Here is a 19,810-nt window from a genome sequence, read left to right as displayed (position 1 = left end):
CCTCAGGATCTGCTGTATGGATTTTGATTTGACTTTCAGTAATAGGTAAGAGTGATTCGTGATGAAGATTTGTGTATATAACGTACAAATACTTCCTGCTAAAGTGAATTCCCCTATCACTGTGAAAATGCCTGTCCAAACTAGTGGTTATAGGCGTCAAGTCACCGGATTACCACACCACACCGATGCAGATCCTTCACGGGCTGCTCATTCCTCACACATCACTAACAGTCTATGTCTATGACACGTACAGCATCTGTAATGTTTGCGAGCAAAATAACACTAGTAACTGATGCAGCATTGCACTTCCATAATTTAGAATGAGGTGACAATATCCAATTACATATCTGTTGAAGCATTCCACAGAACAGTTCGACATTGCATAACAGCAATAGCCCTATGACCAGCTGCATCATTTTCTTCTCCAAAGACTTTCATCCAATCTTGCCAGTAATCGCAACAGGGGCGACTGCAGACGAAGTGAACGCATCTACAACTGCCACTCAGCAAAGCATGTTAATACAACTCGAAAATTAATAAACTGCATAAATATTAGAATAGTGCAACCGAAATTGCATCAAAAATTTAAACCTGAAATTAAAATCATGGAATTCTTGGGTCCTTTATCTTGCCAGTATCGATTTCGATAACACGCAAACAAGAATGTGGCTTCACTGACGAGCATTTCAGTCGGCCAGGAAACTGAGCGCACCCAAAAGACCCACTGCACATATAACAGACAACAGAAATAATGTATAGCGGACTAATCTTTGTATTCCTGCCTGAGTGCAGTAACTGAGTGAATTTCGCACTGCGCATCCCGCTTCGTGCTGTAGCGGTGGAGTGCGAGCCAGCTTCGTTCGTCTCGGCGGCGAGAGGGAGCGCGCCGTATTTCTCCCCCGGAGCGCTCGTTCCGCTCGCTCCCTGCTCCAGCGGCGAACTAGGTCAGGCGGGCGGCGGCTAACACTGCCGCCGCTCCTGAAAAATGCCCGCCACACGGGACATTTATGGTGCGCTCTCCTCCACGTGTCGCGCCGTCCTGGGCGCAGCGAGCAAGCCTTTACTCAACCTGCCGCGTATTTTGTGGCCGAAGCGGCTCTCAGCCACTGGCACTTGCCGAGATTTATGCCATTTGCAAAGGATAGCGCGTGCGAAAAGATAATTGGGTGATTCTGCACTCCTGTATCTGGTTCAGCCGTGCGTGACTTGAATGACGGATGCAGCAATCCATATCCATACTAACCACAATAATTGATGTACATATGTGTATATGTATGCATGTTCCACATCTGCTTCTAAACCATTGTCTGGAGAGAATCACTGTGTCAGTAAGAATCATTCCCTATCAAAGTATTGGGGGTGAAAAAGCAGTGTAGTCCATGACACGAAAATACCTTTAGTTACCCAGGATTTGAGATTGACAGCAGTTTGAGATTTGCAACAAACTTTACACATAAGTTAAAAGCCTTACGAAAAATTTGTCGCTGACGAAGCCCACAGAATGATGAAAGGAAAAGTATATATCGCGTACTACATGTATGGTGGTCATGTGATAAAACTAGCACATGTAGCATGACGCTTTAATTTACAACCTTTTAACTACTAATTGTATTCGTGACACGTTTTGAAGACAGTATTCGTATATAACACTAAATGTACCATAAAAATTACATCATTCTGCGAAACATACTTCACGTCATAAATACAGAGATGCATGAAGAACTACCGCATCCCTCAACACGCTTAAATTTATTACTTTGTTGGTACTTGCTTTGTTCACAACACTTTTCGTATGCAGTACCCACATCTGCCACTGAATGCGCTTACAAAAATATCTTATTGTATGACTCATAGTTCAAGAGATACGACGTCAAAAACTGCCACATCATACATGACATATTCATTTATTACTACTTTGCTACTCACTATATTCGAAAAACACTTTGCAGACATTTTCTATGTAAGCTGCAGAATGTTCCTTAAAAATATATCATTGTATGACACGTAGTTCAGGAAACATCATGTCATAAATACTGCGATGTGCGAGAAACTGCCTAAGCATGCATGATGTTTCCCTTTAATAGTGCTAATTACTTTCGCAACACATTTTGCAGACAGTATCCACAGATGCCGCTGAATCTACGTAGGAAATCGTGTTCTTGTACAACACATCGCTGAGGATGTATGACGTCAAATAATGAAATGAATGAAAAACTGGCATGTAAAAAAAATGGGCGACGTTTTAATTTAATGATTCTTTATTATTAACTCTATTCTCATCACATTTAGTAGACATAGGCACAAATACCACTGAGTGTACCTGCACCATTACATCGCTGTGCAGCACATAGTTTATAAGATACGACATCATAAGCATAAGCATACGCTCCGTGAAGATGGAAATGCAGTGTGGAATTCGATAGACATAGAGGTGATATGTGTGTACAGATACGCCTTAAATTTGTTAAATATGTGTGACACATGTCTGACTTGTGCATATATGGGCAGCAGAGCCACGTCTAAGTAGCTCATCCTAAATGGTCCAATCAAATTTGATAAAAAGGTTAGTTAGTCTGGAAAGACAGACTGTAGGACTAAGAACCACCATACTTCTATTGGGATGAATCTGAGAAAAGGGATAGAGCAGGGAAGACTAGGAGATGGACGTGGGAAGAAGGACATAGGCACAGATAAGAGAGGGAGAAGAAGATGGACAGAGATTGGAGACAGGCACAGAGAGAGGGCAAAGGATAGATGACAAGAGGAAGAAGGGAGAGGCAGGGAGATGTGCAGGGCAGAGATGGACAAAAAGGGTGGCTGGAAGAAATGGACAGGAAAAGATAAGTGTTGGAACCTGGAGAGGAGGAGAGGGACCTAAGGAGGGACAGGTGGATATAGACAAACAGTGGCGAATGGAGAAGGTAGAGAGAGGGATGGGATGGTGGAGATGATGGAGAGAGTGAGGGTAGAGGTAATGGACAGAGATGGGCGATGGGATAGAGAAAGGAGAGAGGACGAGATGGACAAAGACAGGGGGCAACAGAAAATGGACAGAGGGGAATGGAGGAGATGGACAGCGACAGAAGGGATGGAGATATTGACTAATAGAAGGTTGCAATAAATAAACATCTTGGCAGCGCTGCGTTTCTTAGCTAGTATACTATAAACCAAGGCTGGCCATGGAGTGCCAAACTTTATGCGTGCAGCGTGTGTGGGCTGCGTGTGGGCCATAGCGAGGCCTGTTACTCGATATTGTTCGGCTCTTTTCGGAAGTATACGAATAGCGCGTTATTTGAGTTAGCATTGCGTTGTGGCATTTCGCGGTCGGCACAAGTCTCTGAGTTTGGCAGAATTGTGGTGCCAGCGCTGTTTACCCATCGCTGTTTGTTATCAGTATGGACGACGTTCACAACTCAGGTGGCTGTTTGCACAAGAACAGGGAGTGCGGCGGCGCGGTTCCTTCCGTCCCTTTACGACGAACCTTTACCTACCCATGAACATTGTCTCAGCATATCATCAGTAGAGAAGCCGAGCGAAACCTACTGTACTTCGACGTCAACCAGGCTGCAATTAAAGTCACTAATCTACGTTTTGGGAGGAAGTTTTCACACGAAATGAAAGGTTGGAAATTTTGTCCTCAATTAATATATTCTGAAACTTAGGTGAACAAGTATCACTACCAAGCCCGTGCTAGTCTTAACACATTCACTCACAATCCCTTTCACTCACGTTAGCAAGTTTATGGTGTTGCATGTCCCGAAAACGTAATAGCTACAAAAATACTGATTCCTTTTGATTGATATTAAGTCTGTCGGTACCAAATGCAGCCACAGTTTTTAGCCACCGACCTGCTCAATACGCCACGCGGAATTTATGTCTTTTCTCGCCAGAAAATTCACTTAAAAATTCCGAAATTTCTACACGCCCATCGGAATAAGTATGCCGTCACTTTACCACACTTTTGATGTATGAAACACTGCTAGATCGGGCAACTTATCATTTCCATCGGAACTACTACTACTACACGCGTCCGAACTGTTTCATGGCTTGGCTTCCACTCTTGTCTAGAATCCTCTAAGTCTTCTTTACCGGCAGAGAAAGGCGCTCGAAGAATATTGCTTTACCACTGGTCAGTTTACTCAACCGCCAATAGCAAGATCGGCATACCGTGCTACACCTCAGCAGGCTAGCGACCGGTCATCACAGTCCTTTAAATTGAACAGGGACGACAGAAGAGAGGAATGAGAAATCTCATTTCACACAAGCGACATGCGAACCACACCCAGTTCCCTCCTTTTATGGATCAATTTTCGCCTTAAAATGACTGTGGTTGGCTATCGTAATTATAATGGGCGGACACTTGCATACAGAGAAACCTCAGTATTGATTTCACTAACTGCACAAAGCACTTCAGAGATAAGCTCTTACTACACAGTCTTTAATTTTGAATAACTGGAACCGATGTAGTAACTAGGCAACCAAACTAGGGGGAAGAGAGCACACAATGTAAATCATAACCCCTTTGAAATAGCGACATACACTGCATATGGACATGGGCGTACCCAGCGAGAAGATATTCGCAGTTTTTCACTAGTTTACTGTTTTATTTCATAAGAAATGCTGCATATTTTCTCGGATTGTACAAGTGCGTTCTTGCATTTAAAATGTTTATTAAAAGCGGGTTTTCACTGGTTTACCGTTTTATTTAATAAGGAGTGATGTATGTTGTCTCAAGTCCTTGTTTACTGAGACTAGTATGACCTGCCCCCCCCCCCCCCCCCTTAGTTCAGATCCTGGGTACGCCCTTGCATATGGACAATATGGATCCTACACATGTATTACTTTCGTTACCGCAGCGAAAGGCACTTTCGTAAGTACAGAATAAATCTATTTTAAACTTGAGATACTTTTATGTAAAATATCACAGAAATGTTGAGTGAAAAAATGCTGCCAAGCATTGAAGATTCGTAGCTACTGTGGTGGTAGTATTTGTAATTTTTGTAACATTATCCTTACACAGAACTGACCACTGACTGAAAATTAGTTTTTACACTGATTTTTCGTGGTAATTTTCGTCGTAAGGAGAATTTGGTCTGATAGTACTTCAATGCAACGTAACAAAAACACTTTCCTGCACTTTTCTTGAAACATAAATTTAGTTTGTCACACGCCATGAATCAGTAAAATCGTATATTCTGAACACCAAAGTAATAATCTTTCTTGTAGTAATGAAAATGTGTGCAATACCTTTTGTTGTCTTCTTCTGCAGCTGCTTTTATTATATTTGTCAATGTAATAAAACAACTGGTACTTTATACACAATCCGGTGCTTTGCTTAATACGATATTAATAACTTTAAACACTTTACGTAGACCTACGTATAAGCAGTTTACGATCCGAAAATGTTGCAGATTAAATATTAAAGTATGTGAAAGGACACACTAAATATCTATTGAAATAACAATATTGTGATAAAGCATGCTGCTTTTAAACATTTAACTAGTACAAGAGGACGACAAATAATGAGTTTTACAATATGTCCATGACTGTGAAAAATAGAACATACTGAACTTTAGCTCAGAAATAAATTCTTCAGTCCTTTTGTGATGTAGAGCAACGTATTGCAGTCTCTGATGAGATTTAGCTACTGATGGATGATTTAGCAGCGTTTGCACAGTAGCTTCCAAATCGTACTTCCCATCGTAATAATTGGCGAGTGGAGTAGTTAATGCTGCAACATATCTGTCTCCTTCTCAGTAAACAACGACCTCCAACTGGTCCTCGTAATATCATTGCCACTTCTGCTTGGTTGAGAAATAGCTGATGAATACTGTAGAATTATGTGCAGCAATAATTTCACGTCCATCCGACACCATTCAACAATGACTGTGCTTATTTTAATCACCACACAGGGCATCGCTTCTTCACAATCCTTCCAACCCACAAAGAGAACTGTTCTGGGACTTTCCGTCGCAACGTTTCTCCCACCTCACCTTTCCGCGGGGAAGTCGCTTTAGATTTTAACTTAAGCATAAAGTCATGACTCGCTACAGCTATAATTTCAAAAGCTCTAATACTTTCAAAACTAAGATCTACTTAACAATTTATATAGATTAATACAAAAGAAACATTTAAAATACATTTACAGATTATTGGTTGTGTACTTCGCAGGCTAGTGGCAGCAACTTACAGAGGCGATGTGGATGAAATGACGATGATTAGGACAACACAGCACCCCAGTCCCTGAGCGGAGAAAGTCTCCGACCCAGCTGGGAATCGAACGCGGGCCACTACGATTGACAGTCTGTCACGCTGACCGCTCTGCTACCAGGGGTGGACAGTTGCTCTGTGGGATATAATACGTTGTTTGCGTCATTTTCAAAATTTATTTTATGTGTCGTGACACGTCTCAAAAATGACTAATTCGTTGTCTCCACCACAGCAGGTACGGCCGACACCGCATAGTCAGGCTCAATGCAGGTGCCTAATCAGAACGTAGAGGGAATTCTTCTAATCTCAGAAAATCCACCCAAGTTGCTCACATAAAAAGACGAAGGTAACACGTTATGGTGGGCTGGCATTTGGGAATAAGGCTTTGCCAGTGCATACTGTAGTCTTCATAATTTTACCATGGTTTGGGACTACTGTCATGTAATACTTTTTAAATGAAACTTCCTCCAGTTGACTGTATAGATCAATTATTCTGCTGTACTTTCATGATTTCAGCCTTAGGCCATTTTTAAGTAGCACAATGTTGTCCATGATCAGATTATTATAAATGGAGTCATCGTCGAAACCTGCATTATTATTAAAATAAAAATTAATGTATTTCGTCGATGATCACGGCCAACTTTGTAGTACTTGAAAGCGGCGGAAGGCCGAAATCATGATATTACAGTAGAATATCGTCTATACAATCAAATGGCGAACGTTCGTATTAAAAAATTTAGTTTTAGTGCCAATATTGTACAGTCGTTTGATGATTTTCTTTGTTGCAGGCGGCAGATGGTTTGAGGGTTGCCGACGCGGCCGAGCGCCCAAGATCGGAGACATCCCAAGGTGAGTAGTGACGAGTGACTAGCGCTCTCACTTCTGTCCGTCTCTGGTAAATGCACGGAAACTCTTCTGCTGCAAATTTTTGTCGTGCAAATAAGCCCTATTCAAGTTAAATATTGCCCACTTCGGAGCACTGCGTATATACACTACTTGATCAAGGGTATCCAGACACCTATTAGTGGACATTAATATGCAGTATTTCCACCCATCACCTTTAAGACGGCATGAACTGTGCTGCGAACACCACCGCCTTCGTAGTTCCGTGTTGGCATTACACGTGATGGAAGGTAACATTCTCCAGGCACTGTTCGGCCGAGGTTGGCCTATAAACGCAGTACGGTCTTGAAGACGACTTCTACATTCTTCTACCGTATAAAAATATTTGCTTTAGTAAAAGTATTTTCCATGTTATTGTTTGTTTATGTTATTGAATTTGTTCCATAGGGGTCATTTTGGAACATTTTTTTTTCGCTGTTGTGTAACGTTCCACAAAACAAATTACGTTTCTTGTGTCATGGAGAAGACGATCAGTGTCTCGCACATTGTGTAAGAAAAGTAAAATTAGATACAGGTGCATGTAATCTGTAGTAATAGAGAGGACAGAGTAGAGGGGACGTTCGCTGTATGAACCGTGACTCTTGTTTCTACCCAGCTGCAAAGGTTCAGCGATCTCTAACGTACAGGTTCCGCCTTACTCTTCTAAAGCCGATTTTTTTACTTGCCCAATCGTAATATTTGGACATGTATACATGCTCCCTTTTGTACTCTTAATGTAGAACTTAGAAAATATGTGAAATTTTATATACGCTGCAAACCGACAGAAACGGGCAATTGTCCTTTACATATCTAAGGGGTTGATATATTTTCCATCTCGGTCTAAAACCGATCTGATGATACGTTTGTATAAAATCTTATTAATCTGATCAGTTACCATTTTATTGAAAGGGAGAGAGAACGTATCATTCTTTGGTTCTTTTTTGTCTTTCTTCTTCGGTCAGCTGTTATTTGGTTAAAGCACTGTTTATACTTTTTTCGTTCTGCAAAGCGTGCTTCACGTGCTTTAATTCAGTGTGCAAGTGTTCTCGTGTACAAATTACTTTGTCTCTGTCGACAAGAGTTTTAATGACAACCCTCCCTTGCTGCGGATGATGGTTGAACGACAGTACGATCTGCAAGATTCACTAGCAACTAGGACATCTGCTAGTAAAATCTTTCGTTGTAATCACTTAATCGTCAGTGGATTTCTTGATATCTAATCTACACCTTCCGCAAGCCACTTTGTAGTGTGTGGTGGAGGGTACTCTGTGTAGCTCTGTCACATCCGCCTTTTCTTGCTGCAGTCGGTAACGATTCGCGGGAAGAACGGTTAGTGGTAAGCCTCCGCGGGAGTTCGAATCTCCGTAATTTTATCCTAACGGCCCTTTCGCTAGATATGTATTAGTTGACTTTTCTGACGACACACACTTTCAGAACTTTAACAGTACTCCAAACTGTGATGCAGAATGGCTTTTTTTCACGCGATGTTTCGGAAAGGAGCAGAGAAACTTTGCAGCAGAGGAATCAGGAATGAGGAAAGTTGTTTCTGCCTCGGTCAGAGACGCCCACGGCATTCCCAGCTCGCCGGTCGAGACACGTATCTGTGTCGGGCCTACGGCCGCTGTGTGAATGTCGGCGGCGGCGGCAAGACGTGAGTGGCGTTTCGAGCACGCGTATCTCTTCCAGCCGAACGGGGCGGCGCTTGCAAAGGGCGCGCAGCCCTAAAAGCGCGCGCCTCCGCCTCGCCGGCCGATTTTACGTGTGCGCCCTTCAAAGCGTGGCCGGCGGCGCGGACCACCAGCGCCGTTACACACAGCCTACCTTATTGGGACGCCGGCGCCTATTCGTGGGCGGCCCAACACAGCTCCCTCGCCCGCCCCCGTCTCGAGAGCCACGCCGGCCCTGCAGCCCTCTCAAACGACGTGCCCTCAACCACTCGGCCCTACAACACAGTTACCCAGCCAGCGAAATACCCGGGCAGCGGTGCTCATTCTATTGCTGGGAAGCCCCACTCACCTGTCGGTGTATCTCTTACAGAAATTGGTTAAAACACTTTCTTTCTTTCTTTGTTTCTTTCTTTCGCGTATGCCATAGTCCCGCAGCGATCACACGGTCGGTGTGGTTAGAACGGATTTGGCAGGCTAGTTTTAGGGGTGGCCAGATGCCCTTCCTGCCGCCACCCCGTACCCCCAGGGATGGAATCAGTGTACCCCAGCTGTCTGGATCTAGTGTAAATCGTGAAATAGTGCGAACGTGGTTCAGATGACTGCGACGCGTGTAACTGAGGCGGAACGTGGCGACCAGCCCGTTATTCACCTAGCGGGATGTGGAAAACCACGTAAAAACCACATCCAGGCTGGCCCTCACACCGGCCCTCGTCATTAATGCGCCGGGCGGATTCGATCCGGGGCCGGCGCGCCTACCCGACTCCAGGAAGCAGCGCGTTAGCGCTCTTGGCTACCCTGGCGGGTAAATTTGTTAAATCACTGTGTAATAGAAAAAGGTGAACATATGCGGAATACATCGAAGAAATGTCGTTCTTTCTGTCGTAGCTTGCGAGGGGAGTTCCTCATTGATTTACGCTTTATTTTTCTCCATCGTTCACGGTTTGACATTCGACTTACCATTAAATGAAAACATGGTCCAAGTAGGCGGTATTTTTTCGTTATGTGTGTAAACGGTCAATTTCTACCTTGGGTCATTCTGAAGCACGTATCTTAGAGTCGTTCCACACTTACTCGGCTGCCTGGAAAATGGCGCCGAATGCAGGGCTGTTGTATAGGCTGTTTTACATTGTCACGGCAGCTGTGCAAACGGAGCGCTAGCTTGGGCGAGAGTAGAAACACGTCAGATGTTTACACTCATACACGCTTTCCTAAATAGCGACGTAGAATTAGGAATAGATCGCAGCGAATTACTGCCATGGATGGTTTTGCTAAGGCGGCCGAAGAAAAAAAAACCCTTAGAAATGTGCGATGACATTGTTTCCAAATCCGATGTAATGTCTGTACTATCATGGGTTCCGCAGACTGACTGTATTATTGGATTTCCTATGTTTCACATCATCAGATACTTGCTCTCCGCCGGACAGTGTGGCCGAGCGGTTGTAGGCGCTTCTGGAACCGCGCGACCGCTACGGTCGCAGGTTCGAATCCTGCCTTGGGTATGGGTGTGTGTGATATCCTTAGGTTAGTTAGGTTTAAGTAGTTCTAAGTTGTAGCGGACTGATGACCTTAAAAGTTAAGTCCCATAGTGCTCAGAGCCATTTGAAACAGGATGCAATGAGTTCATCCAATCAACATGCGAAAAGACGATGTTGGGCTATTGTTTATATTTTTAGGGGCTTGAGAAACAAAGGGGATCATTCCTGCAACTATTTTAGTACGAGTATGGAAATTTATGACGATATACGCTTAATAAGAAAGGACATAATTCAAAGCCGAAATACATCCTTCGGAGAATGTATCTAGCCTTGGAAGTAAAAAGTAATTGGAGAAAATCAAGCATTTTAATTTTTTGGGAAGTATTATTTCTATCTCATAGGACATTAATAATACTGTGTATTATAATCAGATTTAACAACCGAAGACATATGTCGTGACAGAATAATCTCAAATTCATAACTACTCATCAGAAGAAAAAACTAAATATTTAATTTAGAAATAGGATGAATGAATTGTCGAGGTTTCGGAGTGACGAAACAGTAGCGAACGTGCAAAGCTTCCTTGTGAGGTCTTCGTAGCGGAACTGTAGGGTAAAGTTCTGTCTAACCTCTGCTAAGTGGTATCCGCGGGATCTTTGATTCTTTTTTGGAGTTTTTTTATTTCAGAAAGTTCCCCTACGTCACCGTAGTAAGTCGGAATTACTTCATACCGATCTGATTTTATTTCACGACGCTGCTGGGTTCACCTGGATCTGATTTCCCTGTTTCGTTTCAAGTAATCTTCTTATTATTTAATGTGATTAGTACTTCTAGATCTGCTTCCACCATCATAAAACAGTCAAGAACTATTAAAACAAGCATAATTCCAAACGAAAGAATATACAAACACTGAAGACCAGAACAAATACCGCCAGACGTGAACGCCAACGCTGCTCCCCGTTGGTCTGTTTGATTTGCCGCCTCCGGCAGCCTGTTGCGGCAGTGTGGTACGCCGGTTTGCCACAGCAGCAGCTCGGCAGCCGTTTGCCATTGAGCCAACGCAAGGCAAGTGTGAAATGTCTCAATCAATGCACCGCCAGACAACCAAGTACCAGCGCCATTTACACGGCAGCCGAACGAGTGTGAAATGACCCTTAAATTTCCAGCTTCATTTTACATTGTAATACATCGTTGGAAGCTTAAGATACCTGCTTGAAAATGACCCAAGATTCAGAAAGGTCGATCTCTCAGATAATAAAAAAAATTTCAGCGTACTTGGACGGTATTTTCATTCTCAAACCACGTTGAAACCGTGGACTCAAACAGAAATATAATTTTAAGTTGTAAGTATGTAGTACAGGGTAATCTACAATGAAGCGGGAAAGAAACTGGTATAGGCACGCGTGTTCAAATAAAGGGATATGGAAACAGGCAGAAGAAAGCACTGCAGTCGGGAACGGATATATATAAGACGACAACTGTCTCGCGTAGTTGTTAGATCGATTACTGCTGCTACAGCGGCAGGTTATCAAGATTTAATTGAGTTTGAACGAGGTCTTACAGTCGGCGATGAGCGATGGGACACACAATCTCCGAGGTAGCGGTGAGATGGGCATTTTCCCGTACGATCATTGTATGAGTGTACCGTGAATATCAGGAATCAGGTAAAACATCAAATCTTCGACGCCGCCGCGGACGGGAAAAGATCCTGCAAGAACGGGACCAACGATGAATGAAGAGAATCGTTCAGCGTGCCATAAGTGCAACCCTTCCGCAAATTGCTGCAGATTCCAATGCTGGGCCAGCAACAAGTATCAGTTTGCGAACTGTTAAACGAAACTTCATCGATATTGGCTTTCGCAACCAAATGCCCACTCGTATACCATTGGTGACATCACGACACAAAGCTTCCACCTCGTCTGGACCAGTCAACACCGATATTGGACTGTTGATTACTGGAAACGTTGCCTAGTCGGACGAATCTCGTTCCAAATTGTGTGGAGAGGATGGACTAGTTTTTTTTTTTTTTTAGGTCATCAGTCCCCCCTTTTCTTTTTTTTTTTTTTTTTTTTTTTTTTTTTAGTAAATTACCTCTTCCACTTTAGAAAATTACCTCTTCCACTTCAGGCGTTGGCCCCTATCACCCATACTACCACCCAAAAACCTATCTAGCCTAAAAACAAAAACAAAACTAGTGCCACCGCCACTTTCATCCTGAAGCTAACTAGGACGGCCGTTCGCCGCCACTTCAGGTTCCGCCAACGAACAAAAATTAAATATGCCTCTGAACTTTGTATAAAAAAAAATAAAATAAAAGAAGAAAGGAAAGGGTATAATACTTTATTAAATTTTATTTGTTGTTCCTTTTGTTCTTATTTTGTTCTTGTGTATTTATTTGGATTTGAAAACAGGTCTCCTGCCCACGTTTTTTTGTTTTTTTTGTTTTTGTTTTTTTTCGTCAATGTGCGAACAGTCACAGTTCACCAAGCCTGGAAAACTAAAACAGAATGAAGACGCCATCGAAGATATGAGACATAAATAGCATGAAAAGAAAGCTACCACGTCGTAGTGAGGCTTCCCAGCGACTGCGCCCACTGATAAGATTGTTCAATATATGGTCGTTTGCAGTTCGTTCTGACCTCATCTGCCACTGCCTGGAACATTCCAGCTACACGGCGGGCTGTGAAAGGCACTCCATAGGTAGTTTGCGAAGCACTGTCGATATCTGGTATGCCCGGAAATAGCATGATGTCTTTCTTGCAAATAGAGCCAGAAGTCAAGGAAATCCTTGTGTCCGTCACGACAGAGGTAATGGACGGCATGTCCACGTATCCAGGTGACAGAGTTGGTTCGAGTCTTGGGGTAAAATGTCTCATCCGGAAACAATAACGTGCGTGCAGATATATGCTCCGGCCTAACTCGCAAGAGATAAGCCAGCATCTGCCGCACTAGGTGCCAAACCGGTTCCGCCTCTCCACAGCTGAGGCGGTGCTCGTCAGAATCTACTGTATTACAACCCACACAATTGGGAGATTCTGTCATGTGGATATTGTAGAGACGTTCTTGAGTCACGAGCTTCCCATTCACGACGACGTACCATTGAGAAACAACATCGGAATCAAGCATGGCATCGTGTACAGTCTTCCACACCACGCGCCACCGTACGTCAGGATATTTTAGTTCGACCACATTTAGGGGGCGGCGTTGCAGCATGTCATGATATAGGCGTCGAGTTGTGGCCATTTGTGGTGTCGTGAGCGCGACACTGCAATAACTTTGTTCTAAATAGAAACGTCCTATATAAAAGAGGGGCGCTGGGATGTCCTGTAGTGGCACCGGCGCTCTTAGTGAAGCAGGACGTAGCGCCGTCAGAAGCAGACTCGTGAGGCTCGTAGGACAACGGCGCAGCAGACTTAAATGTGAGCTAACATAGAGGGCAATGGCCCTATCATGGACGTTAACTAGACCGAGACCACCTTTTCCCTTGGGGAGGGTAAGAGATACGTATCTGATCTTCAGTAACATACCAGCGGTGACGAAGTATCCCAGCGCTGCCATAATGCTACGAGCCAAGGGCTTCGGAATGGGTAGCGTTTGGGCGACATGCGGTATACGGGACGCAAGGTATACATTGGCATAATACGCCCGCTGAACGATGTTGAGGGATCGCAAGCGCTGATTTGCAATTCCGGCCCTAATTTGGTTAAGAAGGCGTCGATAACTGAGCGTCGTCGCGCGTCGCATGTCGTTCATGAAATCTAAACCCAAGCAGCGTACAGTATCACTGAAGCGTAAGGGGGCAATGTGTTCCTGCGGTAGCCCAATCCCGATGCTCAAGGCGACGGACTTGTCAACGTTGATTTGGCTACCAGAAGCTGTACCGTAGGTTGCAATCCAGTCCAAAGCCGCGGCCATATCGTCAGCTCCTCGTATGACGATCATCAAATCATCCGCATAGGCGGTGCAGCGATAGATGGAGCCGCCGAACTGTATCCCAGTGAGCCTGTCTCGGAGACCACACAACAAGGGTTCTAAGGCCAATGCAAATAACAATGTTGATAATGGACATCCCTGTCGTACTGATCGGCGGATCGGCATGGGTGCCGTCAGTCTTCCATTGACAAGAACTCGAGAAGTTGCACCATGTAGTAGGCGTGTCAACACTGTGATAAAGGGGTCGGGGTATTCCATGCGCCGTAGAACGGCCGTGAGGAAAGTGTGGCCCACACGGTCAAAAGCCTGGCTAAAGTCGATAGACGCGAGGGCTGCCGGCAAACGTCTCACCCGTGCAAGGGAGATGAGATCTCGGTAACGACATAACGCAGTTCTGATGTTGTTGGGTCCCCCCAAGGACGTCTGATCGCCGGACAAGACGTGCAATAGTGTGCCGCGGATACGTTCTGATAGCAGCCTCGAAAAGATCTTGAAGTCGCTGTTCAATAACGTTAAGGGACGATAGTCGCGGACATGATTCCGTCCCTTCGGCTTATGGATGGGGACAATCAGACCTTCCAAGAATGGTGCAGGCAATGTTATATCCGGGGACATCAATTCCTGGCAAATTTCAGTGAAACACGGTAGCAACAGTTGTGTATAGGCTCGATAGAACTCTAATGGTAACCCATCGATTCCTGGTGATTTATGGGGAGCACCTTTACCAATGGCGTCGAGCACTTCCTCTTCTGTCACTTCTCCCAGTAAATTCGGTACCATGTCTGGTGGAACTGTACCGTGGTCATGTGCTGAAACGGTGTCTACCGTCGCCATATCAGGGAGCACTGCTGAATAAAGTTGAGCGTAATGCCCATAGAAGGCTTCTGCTATATCTGCTTGTTCTACCACATGTCGACCGTCGTCGGTTATCATGTCGGTTACCAGTGCCCTGCGGCGCCTCCTGCGTTCTATGAGCACGTGGTGCATAGATGGCCTTTCTGATTGTATCATGTCTGGAGCACGCGACCGTATAACAGCGCCTTGTAAATGATGGCGTGCTAAGGAGACGAGCTGCGCTTTCGCGCGATTGACTATGATCTGCCTGTCAGGTGAGGGCTCCATAGCAAGACATTCCCGTAGGACGGTGTAATAAAAGTTTTCCGTGCTCCTCCTCCATGCCGCTGCTTCCCGGCCGTAAGCCATGAAGGTGCGTCTAAGAGCAGGCTTCGCACATTCAATCCACCAACTGAGGGTCGATCGGTACCGACCACGACGCCGTAAGGACGCGGTCCACGACTCTTCGACAGCACCTTTACATGCCGGCTCGTCCAGATGGGCGACGTTCATTTTCCAGGGGGGCCTACTGCGCCACACACGTGCAGGTTGGAGGGCAATGGTGCAAATATAGGCTGTGTGGTCGGTGAATGCAGTGGGCCAGAGCTCTGCTCCTCTCGTCGCCGTCGAAAGGGTGCTTGTGACGTAAATCCTGTCCAACCGACTTGATGAATGGCTTGTATAATGGGTGTAACCAGGAGCTGGGCCATGGATGTGGCGCCACGTGTCAATCAGGTGGAGGTCACGCACTAGCATTTCCAATTCCGCACACGGGACGTGATGTGGCTGCTGATCAGATGGAGATAATGTACAGTTAAAATCTCCTCCGATCACCATATCGTCTATGTGGCCCATAAATAGACGCGTAATATCTTCCGAAAAAAAGCGGGCCCGATCTCTCCGTCTCCCTGATCCTGAAGGGGCATATACATTGATGAGTCGTACACCGTTGACAGTTACCGCCATGGCTCTTGCACTCGGTAAGTACAGTACGTCCGTAGCCGCCAAACCGTCCCGTAACAGAACAGCCACACCACAATCGGTAGAAGAGGCGTGGGAGATGTGGGCGGTATATCCGTAGAAGTCAGGGAAACTAGCGACACATACTTCCTGTAAGAGGGCCACGTCGATGTCCGCCGCATCAAGCATGCGTTGTAGCATTGTCAGTTTGTGTGGTGCCCTTATCGCGTTGATATTGATTGTGGCAAGGCGAAAGGTGTGCTGCCTAGCCTCTTCACCTAGGATAGACGCCATGGCAATAAAAGCTAACCGCAAGAGATGCCGGACCCACCAAACCCGTTACAAATTATGAGTCGTTCACGCTAGTAGTGGCATCCCCAATGCCGCCCCCTCCCCTGTCACCCGTGCCCTCTTCAGGAAGTTCCTCAACATCGTCCGACCACAGTGGGTGCCACACGATGCTGTGTGGCTGATCGGCACCTAAATCTCTCTCACGTACGTCGTCTTTGGTAGAGGTAGACGGATCGCCATCCATCGACGCGACCTGCCGCGTTTGTGGTGCAAGAAGTAACTGGGCACTCGTAGTATGGGCAAGTGAACCGTCTACACCACTTAGATCCTCAGCAGGCGCAGCATCCATGCTGTCTGATGAGATGTCACCTTCTTGACCGGCCGTGTGTAGGAGGCAATCGTCAGAAGGGGTCCGCCGACGGCGCTTGCGACGTCGGGGCGAACGTTGCTTTCGAACGTGGACATCCGTATCCGAATGTGGGAGGCAATCCAGCGTCGGATCACCTTCCGCTAGGAAAGCCGCGGTCGGGACAATGTTCGCGTCCACGTCCATCGCGTTCTGAATGTTATCTTGCGTCCGGAGTCCTTGCGACTGTTGCTGCTGTTGTTGCTGTGGAGGGGGCGACATATGGGTTGGCACCGAGGGTCCTTCCTCTTCCTCCCGTGGTACTTCTGGCGTCGATGGATGTGGCTGATCGCCCGTTTCGTGCTCAACTATGGTGCGCATCGTCGTCTGAGCGTACGTGAGGGCAGGATTGCCGTCCCCGTCGGGGAAACGGAGTCTCCCACTGGTATCTGCGTAATTCTACGTTGTAAGCAGCTCGATCGAACATGGCCTTCCTGCCCACATCCGGAACAGGTACGCGGTTGACCGTCGTACATGATGATTGCACGACAGCCACCGATGTTCAAATAGGACGGCACATGTTTCTTGAGCTCAAGTTTAATTTGGCGCACACCATTGTAGACCTTATACGTCGAGAAAGTTTGCCACTTTTCTGCAACGTGGCTGATAACATTGCCATATGGTCGGAAGGCGTCCTTGACAACTTCCTCCGGGACCTCGAAGGGGAGCACAAAAACTCTTACAGTCCTTAGGCCCATGTCAGCATGATCCACCGTCACTGCACCGATATGCCCGTCAGAATGTTTGAATCGGAGAGAGTTCGAGTATTTAGAAACCACTGTCGCGCAGACCTCTGCACTGGTCATTTTAACATAAACCACGCTCGCCGTTATAGAAAAATGTATTCCGACGACAGTCGCCGGATCTAAACGTAGATCGTCGCGTATGAACTGTTCTATTTCATAGGCTCGAGGACGCGCGTGATCTGGTTGGAAAGTAATTTTGATCGTATCGTGGCGCCATGTGTGTGCCATAATCGCACTGAACTTGGAACAAATACAACTCGCGCCGCGAGAAGGTAAACACAAGCAGGCGCTCACGGTCGCGCACGGCGAGGCGCAGCGGACGTCCTCGCCCCACCGCAGCCGAAAGCAGACTGTGCGTATACCATTGGTGACATCACGACACAAAGCTTCCACCTCGTCTGGACCAGTCAACACCGATATTGGACTGTTGATTACTGGAAACGTTGCCTAGTCGGACGAATCTCGTTCCAAATTGTGTGGAGAGGATGGACTAGTTCGAGCATGGAGATAATCTCCTGAACCCGTAGACCCTGCTCGTAACCAGGGGGCTGCTCACTGCTCAAGCTGTTGGAAGTTCTGTAATTGTGTGGAGTGATATGGGAGCCCTGATACGTCTAGATACGACTCTGGCAGATGACACGAATGTAAGCGACCTGTCTGATCACCCGCATTGATTCATATATGAAGATGGTATCTGTTCTTTCGGACATATCCGAAAGAGCAGATACCATCTTCATATAGTTAGGGCTAACCGGCCATTGACCATCTTCTTCTGTGCTGGATGCACACGCATTGCTCGAACTCTTAAGGGACTTTTCAAGATTGTCTGCCGCGAGTAATGAGTGTAATGGGCAGGGGCACTACGAATGTAGTGTGTGGACATTAAGTTGGGAATGTGGGTCTCACGAGAAGCGTGCAAAAGATAAATCCCTACAGTCGCACTATCCTCTGTGCCCTTGGTGTCTCAGATGGATAGAGCGTCTGCCATGTAAGTAGGAGATCCCGGGTTCGAGTGCTGGTCGGGGCACACATTTTCAACTGTCCCCGTTGATGTATATCAATGCCTGTCGACAGCTTAGGAACTTGATTTAATTATCATCGCATCCGTTAGTGTCCATTGTGCATTACGACGTATTTGGGCAATTCCAGTAGGACTATGCGACAACCAAGACGTCTAGAACAGCTGCAGAGTGGCTCCAGGAACACTCTCCTGAGTTTAAACACTTTCGCTGCCCACCAAACTCCCAAGCCATGAACATTGTCGAGCATATCTGGGATGCCTTGCAACGTGCTGTTCAGAAGAGATTTCCAACCCCTGGTACTCTTGCGGATGTATGGACAACCTTGCAGGATTCAAAAATGTTCAAATGTATTTGCATTCCTAAAAGACCAATCTTTTTAGTCATAGGTCCATAGACTTACACGCTACTTAAACTAACTTATGCTAAGAACAACACACACATCCATGCCCGAGGGGAGGACCTCTGGCGGGAGGGGCCGCGCAGTCCGTGATATGACGCCTCAAACCATTTGTTCACTCCGCACCTGCAGGATTGATGGTGTCAGTACCCTGGAGCACTACTTCAGACATTAGTCGAGTCCATGCAGCGTCACGTTGCGGCACTTCTGCGTGCTCGCGGGGACTCTACACGATATTTGGCAGGTGTGCAAATATCTTTGGCTCTTCAGTTTATATAAACCTAATCTGCTTCAGTGGGTCATAATTTCTCTCCGAAAGCTCGCAGAAACAAGAATGTTGTAATGATTTCAGTAGCTCTAGGAGAGCCAGAAGTACCGCTCGTTGTTGGCAAGTTGATTGTCATTTCTGTCCACGAGGTCCTTTGCCCGGTATCGTACCGCGCTTTCTCCACTACTATTAGTTCATTCGTAACCTCGTTGGTAGTGGTTTGTGATGTCTTTGAATGCGGGCCGCGTGACAATAACGAGCAAAATTGTGATTCGTTCGCAGTCTTCAGTTGGCAGAAACATTCAGTGCACACTTCGAGATAACGTATTGTGAAAACGAAGACAGACTCATTGGTTACAACACAACGGGCATACCGGAGAGAATTCAGTGTGCGTGGGATTCCAACAAAGACAAAATTTTGTCGGTGGAAGGGAGCTGGAGACAACTGCGAAGTAAACAGTGATGGTGGTAAACAGGCCGTCACTGAGTGCAGAAGTTATTGATAATGTTGGAAGATGCTTGGAGAACATTCCAAGAAAGTGGTTTCGTCCATTGAGTGAGAAGACAGGCATTTCGTATGGCTCATATCAGAGAGTTGCGAAGAAATCGACATGGTAATAAAGAGAGTTCACGTGATGCACGAATTACAAGAAACGCATCATGAGAAAAAAATGCGTGCAGTTAGGAACCAGTTCCTTTGGTGACCGAATAATCCCAAA

At 45.9% G+C, this 19,810-nt stretch overlaps 1 protein-coding gene across 1 annotated transcript in view; it reads left to right on the top strand.

Moving 5' to 3' along the window:
* LOC126418619 (calcium/calmodulin-dependent protein kinase kinase 1) overlaps positions 1–19,810 on the top strand; it is a 1,500,745-nt gene that overhangs the window by 674,507 nt on the left and 806,428 nt on the right. Inside the window, exon 3 of the mRNA XM_050085460.1 lies at positions 6,999–7,059. Coding sequence (XP_049941417.1) covers positions 6,999–7,059 — 61 coding nt within the window. The remainder of the gene's footprint in view (positions 1–6,998; positions 7,060–19,810) is intronic.

Source organism: Schistocerca serialis, chromosome 9, assembly GCF_023864345.2.
Source record: "Schistocerca serialis cubense isolate TAMUIC-IGC-003099 chromosome 9, iqSchSeri2.2, whole genome shotgun sequence".
Lineage (NCBI taxonomy): Eukaryota > Metazoa > Arthropoda > Insecta > Orthoptera > Acrididae > Schistocerca > Schistocerca serialis.
Note: the sequence above shows the minus strand (reverse complement) of the source record. Positions and strands in the feature narration are given on the sequence as shown.